This window comes from Mustela putorius, unplaced genomic scaffold, assembly GCF_011764305.1.
Source record: "Mustela putorius furo isolate JIRA1106 unplaced genomic scaffold, ASM1176430v1.1 tig00003863_pilon_pilon_pilon, whole genome shotgun sequence".
Taxonomy (NCBI): domain Eukaryota; kingdom Metazoa; phylum Chordata; class Mammalia; order Carnivora; family Mustelidae; genus Mustela; species Mustela putorius.
The window spans coordinates 9,467,200-9,492,410 of NW_025422015.1; the positions used below are offsets into that span (position 1 = coordinate 9,467,200).

Consider the following 25,211-nt stretch of genomic DNA (forward strand, 5'->3'; position numbering starts at 1 on the left):
TTCGAGTGGATGGAACTTTGGAAAGATTCTTTATTCTCTGATAAGTATCATTTTATGTTAACTGTGTACTATGGCCAAGCTTGAGATTTTAGGTTCATTCTGAAAGTGTTTCATAGCTATTTTTGTACTTTACAATGACACGTGGTAACCCTTGAAATATTCAAGAAACATTTTACTGTATTTTCTATAAAACTGTATAATAAATATTACTTGTCATAAGTATCAGCTTGTAAGTCACAAGAATTAGCCACAATATTCCTGTTGCATAATGCCCACAGGCCACATTGACAAAACTGGCTGAAAAAAAAAAAAACAGAAAAAAGTAACAACTGGGAGTGGAGAGTGGGAGAAGCTGAGGAAGGGACCAATGATACAGATTATGTCATTATCATTGAGAAACACTGAATACATTCTCACATCTTTCCTTACCCAACAGACTCAGCTTCAACCTTCTCCTTGATTTTACCTAGTTTATAAGTATTGCTTTATTAACAACCAAAAAAAAAAAAACACTTAGAAAGACATGGTGAATTACCTTCTCCTTATGTCATAAGTTCATGTCCAATGCAGCATTTTGTGTACAGATTGCAAATTTGGCTTTACAAATTAGAAGAGGCAGAAGGGACACAGCTTGAATTTTCAGTTTTCAGGCTGAGTTTGCAGCAGGAGAGACAGAACAAACTTTGGAGTTTGAAATAAATCTGACCTGCAAATCACCATGGAAAAATTAAATTGAAAATTAATAAGCAAACTTATCCACACCTAGCCTGAGGAAAAGCCGTGAAGTTCTAACCATGAAGATTTGTGTTCGGGTCACATACCTCCTACCCCTTGACATATCCTACTCATACTAAAGCAAAACGTGCACAGTCCCTCTGATACCAGTTGGCATCACTCCCTCATATACAGCTGATCACCCCAGCCAGCACAAATTTTGTAAGACTGTGTTTCTTTCTTCCATTCTCTGTTAAAACTACATACATTTTAACAATGGCTTTGGGCATTACAAATCACTCTGGAATAATGACTTTTACCCTAATACTCTCATTATGTCAGGAGGAGGAAAAGCAGTCCCAAAGACAGGTTGGTAGTAGAGGATATGGCAAAAAAGGGTTATCTTTGGCAAGCCTCAATCATACTGAGTGGTCATTGTCTCCACTTATGGAGAGCACGTAAAAGCAAGCAGAATATAGAATACACTTCTCAAGCATTTGTATTAATGATCTATTAAGGAAAAAAGAGTCCTGGACCTGACTTATCTATATTATTGATATACATAGCCTGCTGTGACCAAATAATCACAAACCTCTTGACTTCATTTTTCCCATGCCAACATAGGAAATTTGGTGATAAATTGCTTATTCTTATTTGATAGACAACTATATGACTTAGTAGTAAGAGGAAACAGCCTAGACAGTGTAGTCAAGAGGAGTTCTATGTCCTCTTGTCTCTCAGAGCTAAATAGTGGCAAATCACCAAATTTCTCTGACTCTCAGAGTCCTCTTCCGTAAAATGAGAATTTTAAATATCTCATATTATCATTTTAAGAATCAAATAAAAAAATAAACATGAAAGAGCTTTGCAAAATATAAAGTTCTGCTCATATATCATCAGTTATCCTGTTTCTACCCAAAAAGGGAGTTAAATTTGCATTAATTCACCTATTCTCTCTCAACCAGTCCTCCTCAAGAACAACTTGTTCATTTCCAAAAAGAAAACTTGAGTTAGGGTACGGCTATATAAAGCTACTTTTACCAAAAGGAACTGGATGTATAGCTTTGGCCTAGTAAGACCACTCAGGAAACAAGCCATCTGATTCTCATCACATTTATAGTTTTAAGAAGCAGCAGCTGAAGTCTATGAACACTGAGTGTTCACTCATTCGTTTATATCTTGGTTATATTTGTGAGATAGTATTAGATCATTAGGATCTAATAGGTGGATGACCTCCGTTTTGTCAGGGGCGAACAGATGTTTCACACCTGGGAGCTCCCAGAGAGCTAAAGTGCAAAAATGAACCATGTTTTCTAAAATTAGCTCTGGTTATTCTAATATTGAAACACGTTACTCCACAGAAAATTTTTTCAAAAAATATACACAGCATTCACTCTGCAAATAAAGGATTGAACCCACCATTGGAACATTCAGGAGGAAGAATTTTGTTTAACTGTAACTACTGAGTCATAGTATATAGATAGTTGAAAATGCATCTCTGCACACTTACAACTGAATCCGAAGTTTACTATTTTGCACAGGCTAATAGTAAGTATGTCTATAGAGATTAATTACCCCAATTAAGGTGGCTGATGAAACAATGCTGTTATTTATTTTTTAAAATTTTTGCCTGGCATTCAGCTAAACTCACTCAAACTCTGAGCTCAATTTCCTGTTCGCATGGTAAGAAGTTACATGAAACTATCAAAGATAACCTTTTACAGCTCAATATACATTTAAATGCTTCACAAATTGCACTTCCAAAGACAGGGCCCATCACTTTGTACTTAGTAACATGATCGTTCTCCCTTTGAGGAGTATGCTTGCCCACTGCTCCTAGCATCAGTATTAACTTTTTATTTAAAGTAATACTCATGAAGCCTGGGATAACTGATTTCCACCAAACTTTACAGGGTTTGGTTTATGTAAATGGCTTCTTTCGGGCTTAGAGGTCTGTGAGGAGGTTCTGTATTAGTTAGGATATGGACCCCTCTGAACTCTCTCTGCAATTACAACGGATGTTCCCTGAGGCAAGAACTTAGTTTTGTGCTTCTGAGCTTACCCAAGCCAAGACACCCCTTTTCAGCATAATGGTGAGTCCGTAGCAGGTACTCATTGTATCGAGTGACTGATGTTTCCTGGGGGTCATTTTACAAGTTTTTGGCCCTGAAGCCTCTCAGAGTTACCCCAAAATTAACTAAACATAAGTTTCCATTCATGAGAAAGAGGCTACCTCTCAGCTTGGGGTTAGGGGTGGGGGTCAGATATTGAAAGGCCAGTCCCAGCACAATATACGTAGTTTTTGTCTCCTCTTCTCTTAAACCGTTTGCTCACATTTCCCTGAAAAGTCTTTTAAGATAACTGTTCTGAGAGAGATAAGCTTCATCCGTACCCAGGTAGCTGCAGCTTTCTAGAAGTAATGAACAAAGCGCGTCTTAGAACTCTATCTATAGTCTGCCTGTTTACCAACGCCACCAACCTCCCCCCATGACTCGCTTCAAACGGAGTTCCGCCCCTTCCGGGGAGCCCCGCCCACACCTCATATCTGCTTAGACTCCCGCCTCCTCCTTAAAAGTTCCAGCCAATCCTGTACTACTAATGTCGCGGAGCAGCGCTATCGCGAGATTCCAACTGTATCCTCCAATAGACTTTAACCATGTGGACTTGCGCAGAAGAGACTCCTGAAGCTATTCCCGGAGAAAAGGGGCGGGGCGCTCCGACGTGCGCGTTCATCTTGACCCCACGCTCCAGCGCGCACCCGGCGGCTGGGAGCTGTGGTTTCTGGGCCCCCCGGGAACCCCAACACAAACCAGCGTAAAGCGCGCGTGCCCATTTGAGGCGGGTGTTCGGTGGGTGGCGAATGCGCGCCCGGGACCTGCGGGGACTTTAGAAGAGCCCCGGAGCTTGGGACATAAAGGCTCAAGAAGCTTGGCGAACCTGCCTAGGTAGGCGCTTGGGTGATGGAGGGTCAGGGGTCAGAGGTCGGGGACTGAAGACGCCTGCAGACGGATATTGAGGTCCCGAGAAGGGAAGACGTGGTTGTTCTGGAGCCCAGGAAGCCAAAGGGCTGAGGGGGAAACGCAGCACGAGTTTCCCCGACCCATTCCCATCCCAGACTTGGGGGCCGCCGAACTGCCACGGCTCCCCGGGGAGAAGAAAGGGCGGTGGGAAAGGAGGCTGTGCTTCTCCTCGGGGGCTGGGGCCTGCGTCCCAGGGACTGCCGTCGCGCTCCCCGGCCTCGCGGGTAGCTTGTTTGCCCGGCCTGCTGGGAGCGATCTGGCGCTGACAGCCCCGCTCGGACTCCGTGAACCGCTGCTGAGTTTCGGAAGAAAACCGACTGGGTATCACCACTCGTCACACACGCCCCTGGAGGCTGGATCTGGGCAGCTGCCTCGCTTCTGGGTGCGCGGGGCTGTAATGTGGTAAAAGGGAGGCGAGGCTTCCAAGTTAGTCTGCAAGCTCTCAGTTACCTTTGGAGTCAATTACTTTTCGCTCTCAAAACCGTCCTTGTACGTGGTCCATTTTGACTCCGTGATCGTTGCTAGTTTATGAACAATGATGTGTTATTTTGATGATTGACTGTCACTTTCAGATTTAGTACTATGAATTAATGGCCATTAAGCTCGTGCCTTTTTTCTAAGTGACTTTACGTGACCCAGGGGGAAGGAAAACTAGGTGTTTGATATTTTCCTACTTGTATTTAAAGTACCTTAACGCTTTAACTGAATGAAATTCAATAATTTTAAAGTCACTATAGCTCTTTAAAATTATTTTCTTGGATGTTGGTAGCAACACTGTTTAAACTCCCATGAATAGAAATGATCCATAATATTTGTACTGTTACCAGAAAGACTCATTGGTTTATGATCAGAAACCATGCTTGAAACAGTATTGTTGAGCATCAGTGAGAAAAGCGTGCCTGTACTGGATACCTTGTGCTTCCTAGAGCTTCCCAGGTCAAGTTAGCCAGTGAACTAGCAGTTGAGAATAGAAGCTTACTTTTGAAAGATGCTACTATATCTATATGTCTTCTTTGTCCAAGCCTAAGAACTGCATTTGCAGAATTATTAAAACAAACCTTTTATTAAGAGTTCAGCCTACAAAGATTTGGGGAAATGGAATGTGCTGGTGAAAAAGCTTTTTCCGCGGGCATTTTTTAAAGTTTATGTGACTAACATATTTTGGTTCAGTAGATGAAAATACTCTCATCTTCCTGAAATTACTACCATGGAAAGATTGTGTTAATGCTAGATCATTAGGAGCTTTTCACTAATCCGGAATGATTGGGCTTTGTTTGCGCAAGGCTCACCTTGGGCAGCAGTGTGGCAGATGAATATTCTTAATGTTCCTAAATTCTAGATCCAGGCCTACCATGGATTTGTTGTAAGTCAGGATTTGTGTGTGTCTTTTAATGAAGAGGTAATAATTTAGAAGGAAAAAAATCTGAATCTAAGTTTAATTGGTAATCATTTGTTATATTGTTTTAGTAACAACAATTTGTGTTTATTTTGCTAATAACCCATCTTTATTTTCTCTTGAAGATATGGGTCAGCCAGCTCTCTGTCTCATTCAGTGCCAGAAATAGTAAAGAATAATTTCACATTACCTGTAATTTTCTAGAATATGGTTAAGAGACTTATCTAAAAAGAAACATCTTAAAGAGAGGGAGGTTATTAGGTATTCAGGAAGTTAGAGATATTTGTTTCACCTTTTTTTTGTATGTCATTTCCATCTTGGCACTGACCTGCCATTGGGGGTACAGTGATGAGTAGGATACAGTTGCTGCCCAGCTTTCATGGCTTTCAAAGTCGTACAGTTAGAACAGTATAGCATTTAGGATAGAGGAGGAAGGGCCCTTAATGCAGTACACCTGGTCATGGAAGGTTTTCTGGGGAAGATTGGGACAGCAACAGGTAGAAAAGTGCGAAAGGGCATTTCAAGGAAAAGGCTTTGTACATTTAAATGTAGGACAATTAAAGTGTGGTCCATTTTTAAAAACTGCAACTAGTGTTTCACCGAACTCTGATATTTAAGAGGGAGGAATAAGAAGTAGAGTTGTCAAAAGTGGGACTCGTGGTATGAAGAACACCAGAAGGGTTTGGAATGTTATTAGAAATGTATAGAATTTTACTAATACATGACTTAATAGCTGCAAGTTAACATTATGGTTATAAGTAGTTTTGATCAAATAATATCTTCTTGGTTCAAGAAGTTATCCCTGGATAGAAATCCCTTAAGAAAAGAGTCAGTTGGAACGAGTTTTTTTTTTTTTTTTTTTTAATTCATGAATGTGTGCTCAGTTCTGGTTTAATTGCTAGGATAGTACCTGGGCATCAGGATTTTTAAAAATTCCCCCAGGTGATTCTAATGTGCAGTCGAGTTTGAGACACACAGATATATGGTCCTCCATCCTGCCACTTTAAAGTTTAGTTATTATAAATATAATACATAGTTCTGAAGATGATGGTGATAGCAGCTACCACTCACTGAATATATGCTAAATCTCTGTTAACTGTACTGTTGCACTTACATTATTTCTAAGCATAATCCTATCATCTGCATTTTAGAAATGAGAAAACTGGCACAGAGAGGTTAGATAACTATTTCTTTTTTTTTTTTTTTAAAGATAACTATTTCTATGCCACACAGTTAGTAAATGCCAAAGCTAGCATTAGAATCGTTTCTCCTATAAATCACATTGCTTTGCAGATGTGAGACTCTCTAGCCAGTTGCTTTTGGGGCTTTTAGAGTGAACAGTTCCATAATTGTCATGTTATTAATATTAATATTTTGTTTGTTGTAGTAGATTATGTGATTCCTACCTCATATCCATATTCTTGATGATTGCTATCTCAGGACATTGAGCTTTGGAGTGGTATGTTATACAGCCTATATGTGGCCATAGTTAACTAATAAGCTGATATAGCTGAGCTTTTCAAAGTCCCAGCAGAATGACCAAATTCCAGTATTCTAGGTTATAATTCTGTTGAGAACTGGACAAAGATAAACACATAGAGTATGAGAGGCCTCCTGTATTATTCTTCCAAGGTAATATAGGAGGTAAGATGCTTATAGTTAACCATAGTAAGAGAGTGTTTATACTTTATTACCTGTGCATTCATAAAGGAGGCACCGGCTAAGGAAGCGGAATTCTCATAATTGACTTAGACCTGCACTACTTGATAGCCTTTTTGCAATTTTGAGAATGTTTTGTATTTGCACTGTATAGTATAGTAGCCACTAATCACATATGGCTGCTCAGCCCTTAAAGTGTAGCCAGTGAGACTGAGGAGCTGAGTTTATGATATTTAATCTTACTTAAATTAAAAACTACATGTAGCATGACTGCTAAGAAAATAAATTTTATTCTTTTATGTTTTGTCAGTAAATTACTCATTTTATTTAGATTTTTCAAGTTTATTAGAATAAAGCTGTTCCTAATATTCTCTTATAATTTTATTTTTTTTAAAGGTTTTATTTATTTGAGAGAGAAAACACAAGCAGGGGATGGGGGGATAGGGGCAGAGAGAGGAACAAACTCCCCAAAGAGCAGGGAGCCCAACATGGACTCCTCCGTCCTAGGACCCTGGGATCATGACCTGAGCTGAAGGCAAACATTTAACTGACTGAGCCACCCAGGTGCCCCATTCTCTTAATAATTTTAAATCTTTTCTGTGTCTACTTTTTGTTTGTACTTTGAAAATCAGCTTTATTAAGGTATAATTTATGTACAATAAAATCTAACAATTTAAGTGTACAATTTGATGAGGTTTGACAAGTATATACAATCACGTAAACACCAGTTGAACATTTCTGTCAGTCCAAATCTTTCCCTCCTGCTCCTTGCTATATAAGTCTGCTTCTTCTCACTTCTTCACCTCTAGTAACCACTCATCAGTTTTCTATCAGTAAGTTCTTGCCTGTTTTAGAATTTCATGTAAAGAGAATCATATGGCCTTACACATCTGGCTTCCTTCACTTAGCATAATGCTTTAAAAGTTCATCTGTGTCATCATATGTTCTATCAGTAGTTTATCACTGAGAAGTATCCCACCCGTTTATCCATTTACCAGGTAATGGATGCTTGGGTTTTCCAGTTTTTAGCTTTTGTTAAAACTGCTATTAACATTCAAGTTTAAATCTTTTATGTCAGGATGTCTGGGTGGCTCAGTTGGTTGGGCAGCTGCCTTCACCTTGAGTCTTGTTCCGAGGGTCTTGGGATAGAGTCCTGTGTTGGCCTCATTGCTCAGAGGGGAACCTGCTTCTCCTCCTGCTTGTGCGCGCTCTCTCTTTCTCGCGTGTGCGCTCTCTCTCTCTCTCTCTCTGATAAATAAATAAACAAATAAATAAAATCTTTAAATAAATAAATAAATCTTTTTTGTCGGTCTTCTTTGGTTTTATTTCTCTTCCATAAATATCTAGAGGTAAGATTACTAGGCTGCACAGAAAGTTTGTATTTAATTTTGTAAGAAATTGACAAACTTTCCCTGATGTTTGAAAATTCAGTTTTGGTTATTCTTCCTCTTCTGTCTTTTAAATTTTAACCATTCTAATGCATACACAGTTTCTTATTGTGGAATGTAGGTTAAATTTGCATTACTTTAATGACTGATGTGGTGAAGATATTTTCGTGTGCTTATTTGGTACTCACAGATCATCTTAGGTGTTCAGAATTATTTCCAAATTTCCATTTTTTCATAAGGTTGTCTTACTACAGATTTATGAAAGTTTTTTTTCTTATTCCACATACAAATCCTTCATCAGATACTTGTTTTACTAATATTACATCCCATCTGGCTTCCCCTCTCCTTTTGAAGTTCCAAAATCTGTAATTTTGTTGAAACTCACTTAATCAGTTTTTTATATTCTCCGCTTTTTGTGCCCTATTTTAATTTGTTTTGCCTAATTTAATGTCACTTATATTTTATCCCATTTTCTTCTAGAAGTTTTATAGTTTTAGCTTTTGTATTTCAGTTTATGATCTATTTCAAGTTAATTTTTATATGTGGTGTGAGGTAAAGCTCCAGGTTCGTTTTTTTGCATGTAGCTCTCTGTTTATTGAAAAGGATATTTTTGCCCATTGACTGCCTTTGAATTTCTTTCAAAATTTAATTGACCAGGTGCCTGGGTGGATCAGTCAGTTAAAACATTCAACTCTTGGCTTTGGCTCAGGGCATGAGATCAAGCCCCCTGAATGGGGCTTCCTAGTCATTGAGCCTAATACAAGTTGCTGTCAGACCAGTTTTCTCTTCTCAGATGACAAAGCTATCTTTTTTTTTTCCTACATTTTTTCTTTTCTTTTTTCTTTTATTGTCTCTGCTCCATTTCCCCTGGTTGCCATCATCACCTTATTTCTTGCCCAGCTATTCTTGTTTCTGCTAACCCACAAAAAAGAAATATGTTCTGTATTTTCAGCTTCTTCTTTTGAAAGAGAAAATATATTTTTAGGAATTTTTTAACTGTGTTAAGGGTTAAGTGAAGTTTTGTTAACCCCTTAGGACTATAAAACCAAATTGAACTTTTGTTGTGATGATATGAGTTTAAATGTTACTAAATTCTTCAAATACACATTTCCAGGCTATTTGGGAGATTTACCTTACTGTCATGCTGCTTATTATATGTATTTTTAGAATGTGTTTTATTTTATATAACATATTGTCTTTATTAAATTTATCCATTAAAGGATCAGTAAAACCATTAGAATTTCTTTGATACATGAGATTATGGTCAGTGTATTTCTTAGCTGTATTTGACTTATTTAAAAAAAATTAACCATTGCTTTATATATCTCTCTAAGATTTCAATGTTATGTTGGGTGGGGGCCATTAGTTTATGGTGAGTTGTTCATCAGGGCACACTTTGATACTTAAATCTTCTCTTGGAATGCTTACTTGTTGCATTTGTCTTCTAGAGTTCATATTTACCAACCAAAAAATACTTGAAAATGAGTAGCAGGCGGAAACGTGCTCCTCCAGTGAGAGTTGATGAGGAAAAGCAGCAGCAGCTTCATTGGAATATGCATGAAGACAGAAGGAATGAACCTCTCACGCTAACTGATGATGAGCACCCCTCATCAGGTTCAGATTTCTCTTCTGCTCACTGTATCATCCTAGATGATAGTCTAAAGGAAGAAGTGGCTCACCAAGATAAGAAGAGGTGTTCCGAGGCAGTGAGCATCTCAAAATCAAAGGATAAAGAAGAAACTGGCGGCATTTTGTCTCCTTTATCTGCAAAGCTGAATATCGTGATTTCTCCCTATCACTTCGACAATTCTTGGAAGGCATTTCTGGGAGAATTAACTCTTCAGCTACTTCCTGAACAGAGTTTAATTGAACATTTTTCTGAAAGGAGTTTTACACTGATGAGTTCAGAGTCCAGCAATCATTTCCTGATCTATGTTAATTCAGAATGTGAAGATGTAGAGAAACAAGAAAAAGGACTCAGTGAGCCAATTAGTATTTGTGACAAGGGTATTAGAGTGGAATCATCCTTCAGTGGTGAAATGTTAGAAGATTTGGGGTGGCTACAAAAGAAAAGAAGAATAAAACTTTACCAAAAACCAGAAGGAAATCACATGATCAAGGTACTCAAATTCTGTGGTGTCTTTTAAGGTTCTTCAGCGTTTGGCATTCCCATTTTGAAGTTAACTCAGAAGGATGGCCTAAAAAGCCAGAAATAAGCCTATCATTATTAAGTTTCAGAGTGTACTTTATTTTGGGCTTTCAATAACTGTAAGAAATGTATGCTGTAGGTGATCATTTCTAGGCTGTCCTTTTTCAAGATATCCCGTATTCGTCCCTTCCAGCTCTACTCTCAATGTGTTTTCATCTCTTCGTCTTCTTGTAGCAGTCCTTTAACCATTGCCCTTGCTTGTCTTTTTGAACTCCATCTACTTTGTCTCTGAATTGGTATAATGTGAATGAAATGGAATTCTATTCTTCACTGCAGAATCAAGTAACTCCTTTCTTTCATAGCCCCTTGTCTACTTTTTCAGCCTCATTTTTATCACTCTGCTTTTTATTTTGTTCCAGAAATTATAAAATGATTTATTTCCTGCATATTTTCTGGCCATATTTCTGCATCTTTGCTTTTGTTTTCACGGTTCTCTGCCTGGATTGTTCCCTTCCTTTTCCCTAATAACTTCTGGGCATTCTCTAATATTCAGCTCAGAGTTTACTTCTCTAGGGAGATATTTTCTTAAAATTCATGGGTAGTGTTCATGCTCTTCCCCCATAATACTCTATACACATTTACTTTTGCCTTGGCCACTTGTAGTGTACTTACATTTTAGATTTTTCTCCTTCAGCAAACTATGAAGTCATTTATCTTCAGTGCCTAGTATAGCCCTGATACTGAACAGATTTTTAACAAATGAAAGAGTAAATTTATAATTCATTTCAGGCTCAGCTATTTACTAAGTAACTTTATGTGAATCACTTAAATGCTCTAATTTCATCATCTTTCTATGTAAAATGTAAATAATCATTCATTTTACCTCATACGGTCATGTTGAGAATCATGTGAGCTACTATAAGTAGCTGTCCTTTATAAACTGTGAAGCAGGTTAATAGGCCTTTATGCCAAAACTTGAAAAGAAATTCTAAAATGTTAAATTCACTTTTGTTCAATTGAAAACTGTGTCTTGTGTGTCTTACTCACATTAAAAAGCAATTCTATTAGTATACTTTCTGCACTGACAAAAGGAAAGGAGAAAATTTAGAAGCATTTGATTGTAACTGATTCTTCCCTGGAAGATGAAACTATGCAACAACTTATTCCCTCTCCTTGTTGATCATGCATGCCAAAATGATGGCTCAGTGATAGCAAGTACGTAAGAATTCACGGTTTGTGTATCTGTTCTGTCCACCTTCTCCATAGATCAAGTCTTGATCTATTTTGTTTTCTTATACCAATTTTTAGAAATATTTAAACATTTAGTGATGTTATGGTAAGCTAACTGTAGGTGGACATAGGAAGAGTACAAATAATAATGAAATAAATTCTTTGTTACTCATTCCTATATAATGCTGAGTTGGATTCTTGTTCTTTAGTAAAAGAACATGAGCCTCTCCGTGATTACGGAATCAGGTCCAGGATAACATAGGGAAATGAAAGAAGATGCATTTGTTGAGTATCTACCATTAGGAAGTTTTAAAATTGTGTTATATAGGCTATCTCATATACGCTTCTCTCCAGTTTGCAAATAACAGCATTTGGGTCAAAATAAATCAGTTACTTTGCCTGGGTTTTAGCTCTTAAATACCAATGCCAGTATTCAGCTTCAAATCTTTTGACTGCGGAACTTCGTACTGCATTGTTTTATCAGAATCAAGATATAATACCTTAATCGAGATCTGTTTTCCTGTACATTTTAGTGTTTAATCTAGTAATAGGGATTCCCAAGCCTGACTCTGCTTAAGAAATACAAATCAAAACTACAGTGAGATTCCATCCCACACCAGGCAGAATGGCTAAAATTAATCACTCAGGAAACGACAGATGTTGGTGAGGATGTGGAGAAAGGGGAACCCTCCTACACTGTTGGTGGGAATGCAAATTGGTGCAGCCACTCTGGAAAACAGCATGGAGGTTCCTCAAAAAGTTGAAAATAGAGCTACCCTACAACCCAGCAATAGCACTACTGGGTATTTACCCTAAAAATACAAATGTAGTGATCCGAAGGAGCATGTGCACCCGGATGTCATAGCAGCAATGTCCATAATAGCCAAACGATGGAAAGAGTCTAGATGTCTGTCAACAGATGAATGGATAAAGAAGATGTGGCATATACATATAATGGAATACTATGTAGCCATCAAAAACCCCAGAATCTTGCCATTTGCAATGACGTGGATGGAACTGGAGGGTATTATGCTAAGTGAAATAAGTCAATCAGAGAAAGACAATTATCATATGATCTCTTCTGATATGAGGAATTGGAGAGGCAGGGTAGGGGATTTTAGGGGGAAGGGAGGGGAAAATGAAGCGAGATGGGATCGTGAGGGAGACAAACCATAAGAGACTCTTAATCTCAGGAAACAGGAGACTCTTAATCTTGGTGGGGGGGCGGTGTTGGGAGAGAGAGTGTGGCTGGGTGATGGACACTGGGGAGGGTATGTGCTATGGTGAGTGCTATGAATTATGTAAGACTGATGATTGACAGACCTGTACACCTGAAACAAGTAGTACATTATATGTTAATTTAAAAAAAAAAAACAAACCCGACGTGTGTCAGAATCTTCTGGGGAAAATCTGCATTTTTACCAGCTTCGTTGATTATTCTGATACTGATCAAGTCTGGAAATCATTGACTTGGTAGGTAGAATTAGTATTCTCATCACATTCTCCCAGGTTCAGTTCTAGTTTAGAAAGTAGTGTTTTCTAGCAACTTGAATGGTGCATCTCACTTAGTAGGCACTGTATTGAAAGTAAAAATGAATTTGTTGTTGAAAGTAAAAGTTTGTGAGGGAGATTTGGTAGGTATGTATGTAATGTTTATGGGCCAAATACTATGAATACATTTAAAAACAGTAATGGTTAGAAAACATTTTTTTCATGTCCTCATAAAGAATGTATTAGTACAATTAAAGCTATGTTTATGTTGATTAATTTTTTGTAGGTTGGAATTTATCTTTTGGAAGGTGGCCTAGCGAAACTAGACTTTTTGAGTGATGCAAATTCAAGAATGAAGAAGTTCAATCAACTCATGAAAAGAGTTATGGAAAAGTTACACAATTTTGTTATTCCAGGTAAATTAAAAATGGCTGTTACTTTTATGAGTTGTGGGTTTTTCCCAAATCGTATATATAACAAGCAGAAAAACAATAAAACCGTAATAAAATTAAACAATCTCTATAAAATCATGATATGACAAAATTATATGTATCTGAAATGCCCCCACTAATTTGTGTCTTTCTTTGCTAAATACTGTGCTTAGCTATAGTAAGTACTCAAGAAGTGTTTGCAGTTAGTAGAATCTAAAGGGATCTGAGCTGATTGGAATTTTTGCATTATTCTTTTGCTTTTATTTTGTCATGGCCAGAGATTCTTGGCTGCCCTTATTCCACCTCTCCTTTGCAGTCTGACAAATAATCTCAAGAGCCTGCTTTCCTTAAAGACCAGTTAACTTTCCTCCTGTTTCTTGGCAAGATGTTGTATCCTTGGTCAGGACTGCAGCTTCAGAGTTGTCTGCCATTGGTTTCCAAGGGGAGAGTGTGGATGGCTTGGTGCAGCCCATCAACACTACTGGAAAAACAGCTCATATTCTCCAAGCCCTGCTCATGGTGGGTCAGCATTATTTCAGGTGCAAATTACAGAACATTTCATACTGGAATATTTGGGAGGTCAGTTTCTAAGCTTGACTGTTGAATTGTTTCTTGAGTGCATTCTTTGCAAAGCTTCATAATACTAATAATAAAAGTGGGGGTGCCCAGCTACCTCATTCTGTAGAGCATGTGACTCTTGATATCAAGTTCATGAGTGTAAGCCTCATGTTGCCCTCCTTAATTAAAAAAATACTAATAAAATTAAATCATTTGCATGTTGAAGACTTAAAAAGAGGAAAATCTCTAGTTTCAGAATTGGAAGGGATACTTTTAAATACATCTAGAGTTTTTAAAATGTTGCAAAGAATTATTCTGTCTTTTAAAAATAATACAAGTTGGGCGTTTCAGAGGAAAATGTCAGGATTTCAGAGGAAAACTTCAATTTAGTTATCAGTACTAGATAACACAAATATAGTAAAAGTCTGAAATAACCACACAAGTAACTAGACATTAATTGTAAAATTTTTAAAATCTCACATGGCATATTTTTTTATTGAAAAAAGTAAATTATTTATTTTTTGATATAGTCTTCATCCTATGACATGTGAGGTATGTTCCATTAAAGTGGATAGGCCTTTTTGGTAACTAAATTTTTGAGAACTAACTATTTTGAGAAATAAATCATAAGCTAAAGTGGGTTTGTACATTCATTCAAGATTTTGAAATTTTTTTCATGGTATAGTAGGCACCAGTCTTTTCCACAGGGCACTTGTGCCCAACAAATGTATCATATTTTTTACAAATTTGTACTAATGGCTTAAGCGCTGATCTCCTAGTGGGCTCCTGCTACTACCAAATGCCTATCCTTTTTTAGCATAAGAAATAAAATGGGAACCCTTGTCTTACTAGACATAGAAAAATTTTGTCTGCATAGGAATTTTATGTTAAAATGTAAAAGTAAAGTAAATTACCCTTTATAAACTGCAAAAGATCTTTATATTCAAATGTTTATGTTTTTTAAATATCTGCGATGGCCAAAGCATGTGTGAGGTGCTCTGGGGAACTATAAAAACAAAAGACAGCTTTTGCATAACATTTCAGTGCACAAGGGAAGAATACACATAAATGATTGCTCTGCTAGACAGATTGCAGCGTATCACTGTATCCAAAGTAGAAGAGCATTACACGAACACAGAGGAGAACATTAATTCTAACCAGGAAAAACAAAAGAAAATGCCATGGAAAAAGCTGAACTATCTTGAAAGGTAGATTTTTTGATCAGCGAAGAATTAAGGTTAGGGTTCTTCCAGCCCCAGAACACACTGAGCAAGGCCCCAGAGATGGAAAAGTACGTAGCATGTTTTTAGAATAAGAATTGCTTATAGTTATAAAAGGTGGATTGGGTTGTTTTGAGTACATTTGTTGTTGGATGTACAGATGTGTTGGAAGAGGATGAGGATGATTCAGAGAGTGAGCCAGAAGGACAGGATATTGATGAGCTCTATCAGTTTGTGAAGCAAATACATCAGCAAGAAGCACAGTCCATCCAAGTGGATGTCCAGCATCCTGCATTGATTCCTGTGTTGAGACCATACCAGAGAGAGGCTGTCAATTGGATGCTACGACAAGAGCGTTTCAGAAGCCCTCCTACTAGTGGCAAGTATAAGATACTTAAAGAAAGGCAGATTGATCAGAGGGATTATATAAGAGATAATTAGGATGGGGGACATTGTTAAACAAATCATACTGAAAAATTAGAGTAGAATAGGTTTTACTATGAACAAAATGATAGTCTAAGAAATTCTTTAAAATTGAATCTAGAGAAATTCTATAACTGTTTGAACTAATTTTTCTTGCCCAAATAAGGGATGTCTTGATTGGAATTTTTAAAAATTCATTTTTTACATGCCTTTCCATCTAAGAATTGCTTTTGGAACCTGATCAGATGTGAATCTCTTTTCATTTTGTTTTTAATTTTTATCTATTTTTTAAATTTCTTTTCAGTGTTCCAGAATTCATTGTTTATGCACCACACCCAGTGCTCCATGCAATACGGGCCCTCCACAGTACCTACCACCAGGCTCACCCAACCTCCCACTCCTGTCCCCTCCAAAACCCTCAGTTCCTCAGATTCCATAGCCTCTTATGGTTCGCCTCCCCCAGATGGGAATCTTCCTAATCATCTGCTAGAGGCTTCACAATGATGATGAATCTTAGCAACAGAAAGCAAATTTACAAAAGTGGGATTCTAATGTGTGACTGATTCTCCTAGCTTTGCATTTATTTTCTTTGCTCCATAAAATAAATAATAAAAAAGAATGTTATCTATTAAGAGATTTCATAAAAGTAAATTTATGGGCATCACTTATGCCACTTCTTTATCATTATCTTTAAAGAGATATGCATGAGGTGGGATTTTTGTGATTCTAGGAAGTGAAATATTAACTATTTCACTCCGTATAGATTTATTTTAATGGTGGATAGCTCTTACTTATTTCTCCTGTAGGTTCCAGTTTGTACATTTTTATCCAACAAAATTCTTTTTTAAAAAATTTTTTATTTTTAAATATCTGTTTATAGCCAACATTATTTCTTCCCACTCCCCCTCATCCCTTATTAGAAATTATTTTGAAATAATAATTTCACATAGCATATCATTTAATCTAATAATATTTCAGTTTATTAAAGAAAGGATTCCTTTAAACAGATACAAAGTATATGTGTGTGTGTATATATATATATATATATATATATATGTTATAATGGAAAGGGTTCCTTTCAACAGATGAATCTTATAATAGCTTTTTAAACCCAGTAATTCCTTTAAATTGCCAAATCTCTCCCCTCTCTATCATCTTTTCTCCTCCCCTTTTTATTTCTTTATTTCTCTTTCTAACAATTGAGTCAAATCTGAAACCAGTAGCATTCATGCATTGGAATTAGTTGTTGTCTCTTAAATTTGTGTAATCCATAGATTTTTGTCTTCTCACATTCTGTCTTTTCTCTTAATTTATCCATTGAAGAAACTGTTAGCTATGTAGTCTCCCACAGACTGAACTATTTTTTTCTCCAAAGTGCAATAATGTTTCTTTAAGTAATTTTATCAAATTATAACTTAATAAAATGCTCAGATCTTTAGGGCACAGTTTGATAAATTTGCACAAGTCTGTGTATCTGTGTCACCAGTGACCCAATTAAGACATAGAACCAGATTTTCTCAGAAGGCACTAGCCACCCATGGCTCTTGAAACTTGAAGTGGCTTCCAAATTACGTGTTGTAAGTTTAAAATATATGCCAGATTTCAGGTAGGACAAAAAAAGGATGCCAAATATCTCATTAATAATTTTTATATTGATTACATATTGAAATGATAAGATATTGGTTGTATTATGCTAAATAAAATTGTTAAAATTGATTTTACTTATTTCTTTTATATCTTTTGTGCATGCTGACATGAAATATTTCCATCACCCCAGAAAGTTCCCTCATGGCCCAGTCAGTTCTACTTCAGCCCCTTAGGAGGCAACTGCTGCCACCATAAATTAGGTTTCCCTCTTTTTGAAATGATAAACAGAATGGCAAAGTATGGACACTTGAGGCTGAAGGGAAGTTGGCCTCTTTCAACATAATATTTTTGAGATTTAACCATGCTGCATGTACCAGTAATCCATTCTTTTTTCTCCATAGAACAGATTTTCTTGATTAAATCCCATGTATCATTTAATATTTATATTCCCTGTGGCTCCCATAAATTGAAGTTTTTATCTTTTAATGTTTTCATTTTATAAACCCTGTACATCTGTATTCCTATTTCATCTATCAATCCGTAAAGAAGACAACAAAAAATTACTTGCCTTTTCACTGGTGGGTAGAGATGTAATTCCTAATTTGTCAGTTGATTTAAACAACTTAAATTTTTAAGGGAAAGGATAGTGAAAGATTTTGATTGAAATACACACAGTACTTCAGTGTTTTAGGATACTTTTTCCCCACTTAAGCAATAAGCCTTTCCTCCTACTCAAATCATGTAAAAGGTTGGGTCTGATTTAGGTTAATGTATTAGCCCACTAGCCTATGTCTATTGAGTTATTTTAAAACTTTAGGCAACTTCCTGAAGGATTTATAAAGGATAAGCTACTCTCCTTTATTAGGTAGGAGCTGGTTACACGTACTAGTTTTCTTTTCCTATTAAACCTCTGTGATTTGCTGTATTTTGTTTTTCTATCTTAACACTTGTTTATGTAGAAAATATTGGTGTCCCAAGCAAAGAAGAGAATAAACACAAGAATAAGATCTTCAGAAAAGAGTGAGATCCTAACCTTTTCCCATGTGTATGTGGCTTCCCAGGGTATCCTGACTGCTAACTTACTTGTATTTTAATGTGATTGTCTGCAGAAGGGAAGACAAACAGTAACTTACTCTTACGGTTCTATTTTTCTTTAGAAAATGCCCTGCACTTCTTATGGCGTGAGATTGTTACATCTGAAGGTTTGAAACTCTACTATAATCCATATACAGGCTGGTAAGACAAACTTCATGAGCTTGGTATTAGAAATAAATATTATGAAAAGCTGTATGAGATTGGGAGCATATGTCTACCAGTAACTTGAACCTTTGACAAAAACCTGAAGAAGAAATACTAAGTTAAAGTTTTGTTAGACTTCATATTTTTACCATTTTTATAGGTAGGACAAACAAGAAATTAATAATGCCTGTCATTTTTCAGTAAATGGAATACAATATAATAGACTTAAGATGCTTAGTTATTGACGTTTAAAGAAATTATAATCTTAATGTTATGGACCAATTTTTACATTTTCATTAAATATGTTAATTTCTATTATAAAAGTCTTAGGAGTCACTAAATATAATAATATATTGGGTGAATCTGCAGTTATGGTCCTCCTAACTTTATTCACAGACACAAAAGAATGCAGATATGCTTCCTGTTATTTATAGAAGAGAAAAACATGATAGGCATTTACCAGTACCACTCTGCACACTTAGTTATCAGCTCTGGCCATTTTTTATCACAGTTCTTTATTCAGGACCTAGGGTTTCAAATTGTTTCACCCTAAAATGTAGTTTTTAAAAACTTGGGCTTTTATGGATTTCTTCCAGGTTTTTTTAGGAATAGTATAATTTTTACTTGCATTCCTGTGATATGTTTTTCTTGTTTTTTCCTTTAGCATCATCCGTGATTACCCAAATGCTGGGCCACAGTTGCTTGGTGGCATCTTAGCAGATGAGATGGGTCTTGGAAAGACAGTGGAGGTTTTGGCTCTGATTCTGACACATACTCGACAGGATGTCAAACAAGATGCTCTCACTCTTCCCGAGGTAGGAGGAATACCATAGGGCTGAGAAAGCAGGGGACATATGTTCTCAAAAAGCATCATATGGCCAACATTTGCTTGGCACTTAAGCCAACACTCCGTTTACTCATAGGCCAATGATTTTTATAAGTTATTAGTTAACTTCAAGTGGGCACAGAGAATAGGATGTTTGTGACCTGGCAGGGTTTTTTAAGTGAGGTTGGACAGGTAGGAAGGGGTTGTGCTGTCACTCACTGAGCTTCCTTCTAGTTGGCAGGGAAGCGTTTAGGGGAAGGACTGTTACTTCAGTACTGCAAGCCTCCACATTACCATTAAATATTTTTGAGTGATTTTTTTTTAATTGCACAAACCACAGATCTATAAATCATAGAATCTAATAATTAGTAATTAGATTGTTAAATGAATCAAACTCCAAGTTCTTGTTCCAAAATGTGTAATTTTGTTTAAAAGCACAAATTTTAGAGTTTATGGAGGGGGGGGGGGGGACAACTCCACTAAGGCAGATGCAGCTCATAGCTCATAATTTCCAATAACCAAATCTAAAATCAACATACTAGTTAAGGGGATAATTGATTACCTGTAGGGCCCACTGGGCTCACAACTTTAGTGATAATGTGATCTTCTGATAGGGTCAGGTTTGCAGAGTTAACCTTGTAGATTTGAGTACAGAATATAAAATACCTATTTCATTGTGAAAATAAAAAAAAAAGATTTGGAATATGTAACTGGAATATATAACAGTTAACTGTCGGTAACTTCTATATTAATTCCATATTTAAACAAGCCTTGAAAAGTTAATTTAGGTAATTTAAGGTAATTAAACATTTAGGTAATTTAAGATAATATGTACAATTTTAAAAAGTGATGGCTAGCAGTAAACTTCTGAGATAAAAAATAAAGTTTGTATGTATGAATAGCATTTTAGCTTTTTCTTTTCATCATTTTTTACAACTCTATTGCATCTCCTTAATAGAAGGAGGGTTAATTTTAATAAGCAACTCCAGTTACTGAAAGGAAAACACTGTGTGACTACTGAATGTTGTTTATATCAGGGAAAAGTGGTGAATTATTTCATTCCATCACATTATTCTGGAGGAAAAGTAAAAAACACAGGAAGCCAGAATATGGAATTTGAACCAAAAGAAAAAGTTCAGTGCCCACGTAAGTATGAAATCTCTTTTAAAAAAAATGTTTTTACAGTCATCTTTGTTATAGTTCTTGCATTCCTTATATGGAGCTATCTTGTAATTGTTATGATTATTATAATTGTTATAATTGTTTACATAGTTGTTCATACTTTGTATAAATGGAGTCAGTTACAAGTCATGTTATCTTAACAAAAGTAAAAATTTAGTCTTTCACTTGATTGCTTCGTTCTTTTTTAGTCTAGATATTTCTTGTTCAGTTTTTTATTTTTGAATTTCTTTATCTTACAGTTTAAACCAAGCTTTGTTTATTTTCAGGCATAGCTACTTCAAATTCTGCTAGTAGATGAGTGTCTCCCTTACTCGTGGTAGCATATACATAGGTAATTGTGAGAGGTTTTTTAAAATACAATTTTAAATGATGGTTGCTTTGTCAGATTAACAAAATAATGAGTAATTTTTCCTTAAGTTCTTTCCATTACAGTAATTTGTTAATGAGATAAGTTTTCATTACATATTCTTCAAAATGGTGGTATGCAGACAACATATCTTCAGTAAATCTGTTTTATTTTTTCTTAAGTTCTTAATGCATATTAAGATTAATTGCATTCTATTTTTTTTAATTTTAATTATTTTGACTGAGTTAGCATATCCTTTTGCATGTAGCTACACGTGTGATGATCCTGACAGCTGTGAAAGAAATGAATGGAAAGAAAGGAGTTTCCATCCTTTCCATCTATAAGTATGTCAGTTCTATATATAGATACGATGTTCAGCGGAACAGGAGTCTTCTGAAACGGATGCTGAAATGTTTAATTTTTGAAGGTCTTGTGAAACAGATCAAAGGCCATGGTTTTTCTGGAACTTTTACATTGGGGAAGAATTACAAGGAAGAGGATATATGTGATAAAACAAAAAAACAGGTAACAGAATATTTGTTTAGTTGCCATATGTGTTGCCTTATGGAAAGCATTGACAGATCCCACTTGGTACCGAGGCTCTTAGAGACTGAGGGTAAAAAACAAACCAAGAAAATCACATATGGCTGTGACTTACTTTTTTACTTCCTGAATATACATGTCATCAGAGTAGAAACATTATTTTGTTTACTAAACCCAGAGAAGAATGCTTGGCACATAGCAAATATACTCAATAAGTATTTACAGAGTGAATTGTATTAGTAGGTTAAGCATATATAAAGTTTAAAATAACTCTTAAAAATATATTTTTTAAAAAGGAAGAAATAAATAAGTAAAACAACTCTATATTCATTATGCTGTTGTCAGCAGTTCAAAAAAAATCTGTTCTATAGTTTCTTTTGTTTTTTAGGATTTTACTTATTTGTCAGAGAGAGAGTGTACAAGCAGAGGGACCAGAAGGCAGAGGGAGAAGCAAACTCCCCACTGAGCAAGGAGCCTGACATGGAGCTCAGTCCCAGGACCCTGGGATCATGATGTGAGCTGAAGACAGATGCTTAACCAACCACCTGAGCCACCCAGGCATTGTTCTATAGTATTAGATATCTTACATGTGCTTAGCTCTTCATATACATTTTCAGTTTCTTATATAAATTCTCATTTTTCCCATGGCATCATCATATGAAATTTTGATATTTTGTTTAAAAACTGCTATTTTGGGGGCTATTAATTTCAAATTTGCTTTTTAAAAAAATTAGTTACATAGCTATGCATACATAAATCAGGTAAAGGAGGCACTTGACTGGCTCTGTTAGAACAGTATGCAGCTCTTGATCTCAGGGTCATAAGTGCAAGCCCCAAATTGGGTATAGAGATTACCATAAATAAATAAACTGACTACCTTTAAAAAAATAAATAGGGGTGCCAGGGTGGCTCAGTTGGTTAAGCATCTGCCTTTGGCTCGGGTCATAATCTCAGGGTCCCAGGGTCGAGGCCTGCACCTGCATTAGGCTCCTTGCTTACCGGGGAGTCTGCTTCTCCCAACCCCTTTCCCTCTGTGGTCTCTCTTGCTCTCTCTCAAATAAATAAAATCTTTTTAAAAAGTAGATAAATAAATAATTTGGGTAAAAATTAATGACCAGTCAAAGTGTGGGACTATCAACTTGTCTACTGTGAAAGAAATGGCAGATTATAAAGTTCATTTTTTGGAATAGGGAGTCTCCCAGCATTTTCCCCAGCCAGGGTAGAAGGCTGCAATGAACATCTGTGCATCTAGTAATCCTTCTGTTACTAAAAAAGGGAAATCTTCCATTAATGTCATTCATTTTATTTTAAGTGTCCCAACTCCTCTGTTTGACCTCAGCTCTGACATCACTTCTAGGAAGCTGTTGCTGGCACCTACCACCCTGTCATAGCTCCTCTGTTATATACCCCTCTTCTTACACATTCCTGTACTGTTGTTTCACTTTTTATTGTTCTTCCATTTCCAACAGACCCCCTTGGAGACACGGAGCTAAATACTCATATTTCTGTCCCCAGCATCTAACACTATGCCTGGCACAAAATTGGTATCCAGTGAATAATTTCAGAAAAGGACACAGGTGGAAAGGACAAAGAAGGAATTTATTTGCTAATTGCAGTAACTAATTGATTAACTTTCATTTTCTTTAAATGCTGTATTTTAGTATTTCATATGTTTCTAATGGCCCTAGTTTGTATATTTATGTATTATAAACTATTAGTCTTTTATTGATTTAAGCAGACTATAAATTATAAGAGGTTAATGTCAAAATATTAGTAGCTCCCTATCTTTCTAATTCTTGTTCTCCTCATATTTTACTTAGACAGTAGTAGAGCCTTCCTTTTTAGACCTGCAGACTACAGGGGGCAGATTGAAAGCCACCAATCAGGAATGATTCACCCTTGGGAAAATGGTTGCAAAGAGTGACTGTTGGATTTTTATGGAAAACTCATAAGTGAGGTTGGGAATTTAATTTCAGAAATGTAATTATGTTGAAATAAATTAATTAAATAATATTTTTCATAGGCGGTAGGGAGTCCAAGGAAAATTCAGAAAGAATCCAGAAAATCAGGGAACAAAGACACAGATTCTGAATACTTACCATCAAACACATCTGATGATGATGATGATCCTTACTATTATTACTATAAGGCTCGGAAAAATCGTAGTAAATTCAGGAAAAAGACTGTTCCATCCACAAAAAAGGGAAAAGGTCAGCCTAACATCAGTCTCAGTTCACAAGATCAGTGTCCAGCTACCAGTGACTCTGGAATTACTGATGTTACCACATCTAAAAGTACATGTATCTTTGAAGGAAAGCAAGAACATGCAGCAGGAGACCAAGCTGAATCACCTGCTGATGGTGATATGCCACAGTCTACTGTGATAAGTCCCTGTAATTCCTCTGATTATCGCTTTGAGTGCATATGTGGTGAACTTGACCAAGTAGACCGTAAACCTCGTGTTCAGTGCCTGAAGTGCCACCTATGGCAACATGCAAAATGTGTGAATTATGAAGAGAAGAATTTGAAGATTAAACCTTTTTACTGCCCCCACTGCCTTGTTGCGATGGAGCCAGTATCAACAAGAGCAACTTTGATCATCTCGCCCAGTTCCATCTGTCATCAGTGGGTGGATGAAATCAACAGGCATGTGAGGTCATCATCTCTTCGAGTCTTGGTAAGGCAGTTTGGGTTCTTGAAAGTGATAGGAAAATGTGTTTTTGCTTCCTCGTGATAATTTTTATCATCTTTGTCACTTTGTTGTTTATCCCAAAAATTAATGAGATAATATGAAATCAGAACTTGAGGAGGAAATTAAGAATAAGAAACAAAACAATAGATTCTGTATTCTTGTCTGACATCAGAAGTTCAGAAGTTAAAGCACTTTGAGTGAAAAGATGTGAAAGCTTTTGAAAAAGTTCATCATGTAAAGAAAAAAGACTTCATACATGCGTATCTATTCTTAGAAATGCAGCCTAAAGGCAGCATTGTGTAACAATAGCTACTTGTCTTATCTCCACCCCTTAGCTCCAGAATCTTCCTCTGAATCCTCAATTACCTCATCTGTAAAATAAGAATTTACTCATTCAACAAATATTTATTGAGCACCTGTAATATACTAGGAATTCTGCTAAGTTCTGAAAATAGTACCCCCTCACAGACTTATTGTGAAGGTTAAATGATATAATAAAGTGCTGGTACATAGTACATTATAGTTTATTAATGTTGGTATTTTTTTTAATTAAAGTATAGTTGACATAAAATGTTACATTAATTTCAGGTATATAGCAGTGAATTGACAAATCTGTACATTATGCCACTGTGCTCACCATGATAAATGTGGTTACCATCTGTCACCATGCAATGTTAATACAGTATTATTGACTGTATTACCTATGCTGTACTTTTCATCCCTATGATTTATCTTATAACTAGAAATCTGTACTTCTTAATTCTCTTCACCTTTTTCAGCTACCCCCTCAATTCCCTCCACTCTGTCAACCACCAGTTTGTTCTCTATATTTATACTATTTTATATCTGTTTGTTCATTTGGTTTTTTAGGGTTCCACATACAAGTGAAATATCGGATTTATTTTTGTCTGACTTCCTTCCTTGAGGCTAATTCCTCTAGGCCCATGTTGTCACAGGAGGCAAGATCTCATTCTTTTTTATAACTAATATTCCACTGTATACCACATCTTTTTTATCCATTCATCTGTCAGTAAACACTGGTTGCTTCCATAACTTGGCTGTTAATAGCGCTGCAGTAAACATGGGGGTGACTATGTCTTTGAATTAGCATTTTCAT

General features: G+C 36.3%; 1 protein-coding gene across 6 annotated transcripts in view; it reads left to right on the forward strand.

Moving 5' to 3' along the window:
• Window positions 1-3,431: 3,431 nt before the first annotated feature.
• The window catches only part of SHPRH (SNF2 histone linker PHD RING helicase), an 88,827-nt gene continuing 67,047 nt past the window's right edge, over window positions 3,432-25,211 (forward strand). For 3 of the 6 annotated variants that reach the window (XM_013056248.2, XM_045066271.1, XM_045066272.1), the window contains exons 1-9: window positions 3,432-3,659; window positions 9,626-10,297; window positions 13,334-13,463; window positions 15,417-15,635; window positions 18,424-18,502; window positions 19,170-19,320; window positions 20,369-20,477; window positions 21,128-21,384; window positions 23,426-24,079. In XM_013056248.2, the coding sequence (XP_012911702.1) occupies window positions 9,659-10,297; window positions 13,334-13,463; window positions 15,417-15,635; window positions 18,424-18,502; window positions 19,170-19,320; window positions 20,369-20,477; window positions 21,128-21,384; window positions 23,426-24,079 (2,238 nt within the window). In that variant the 5' untranslated portion in view covers window positions 3,432-3,659; window positions 9,626-9,658. Of the gene's footprint in view, window positions 3,660-3,685; window positions 4,117-9,625; window positions 10,298-13,333; window positions 13,464-13,833; window positions 13,998-15,416; window positions 15,636-18,423; window positions 18,503-19,169; window positions 19,321-20,368; window positions 20,478-21,127; window positions 21,385-23,425; window positions 24,080-25,211 lie in introns of those variants that run through there. The other 3 variants (XM_004752766.3, XM_004752767.3, XM_013056249.2) reach the window with 3 other exon arrangements.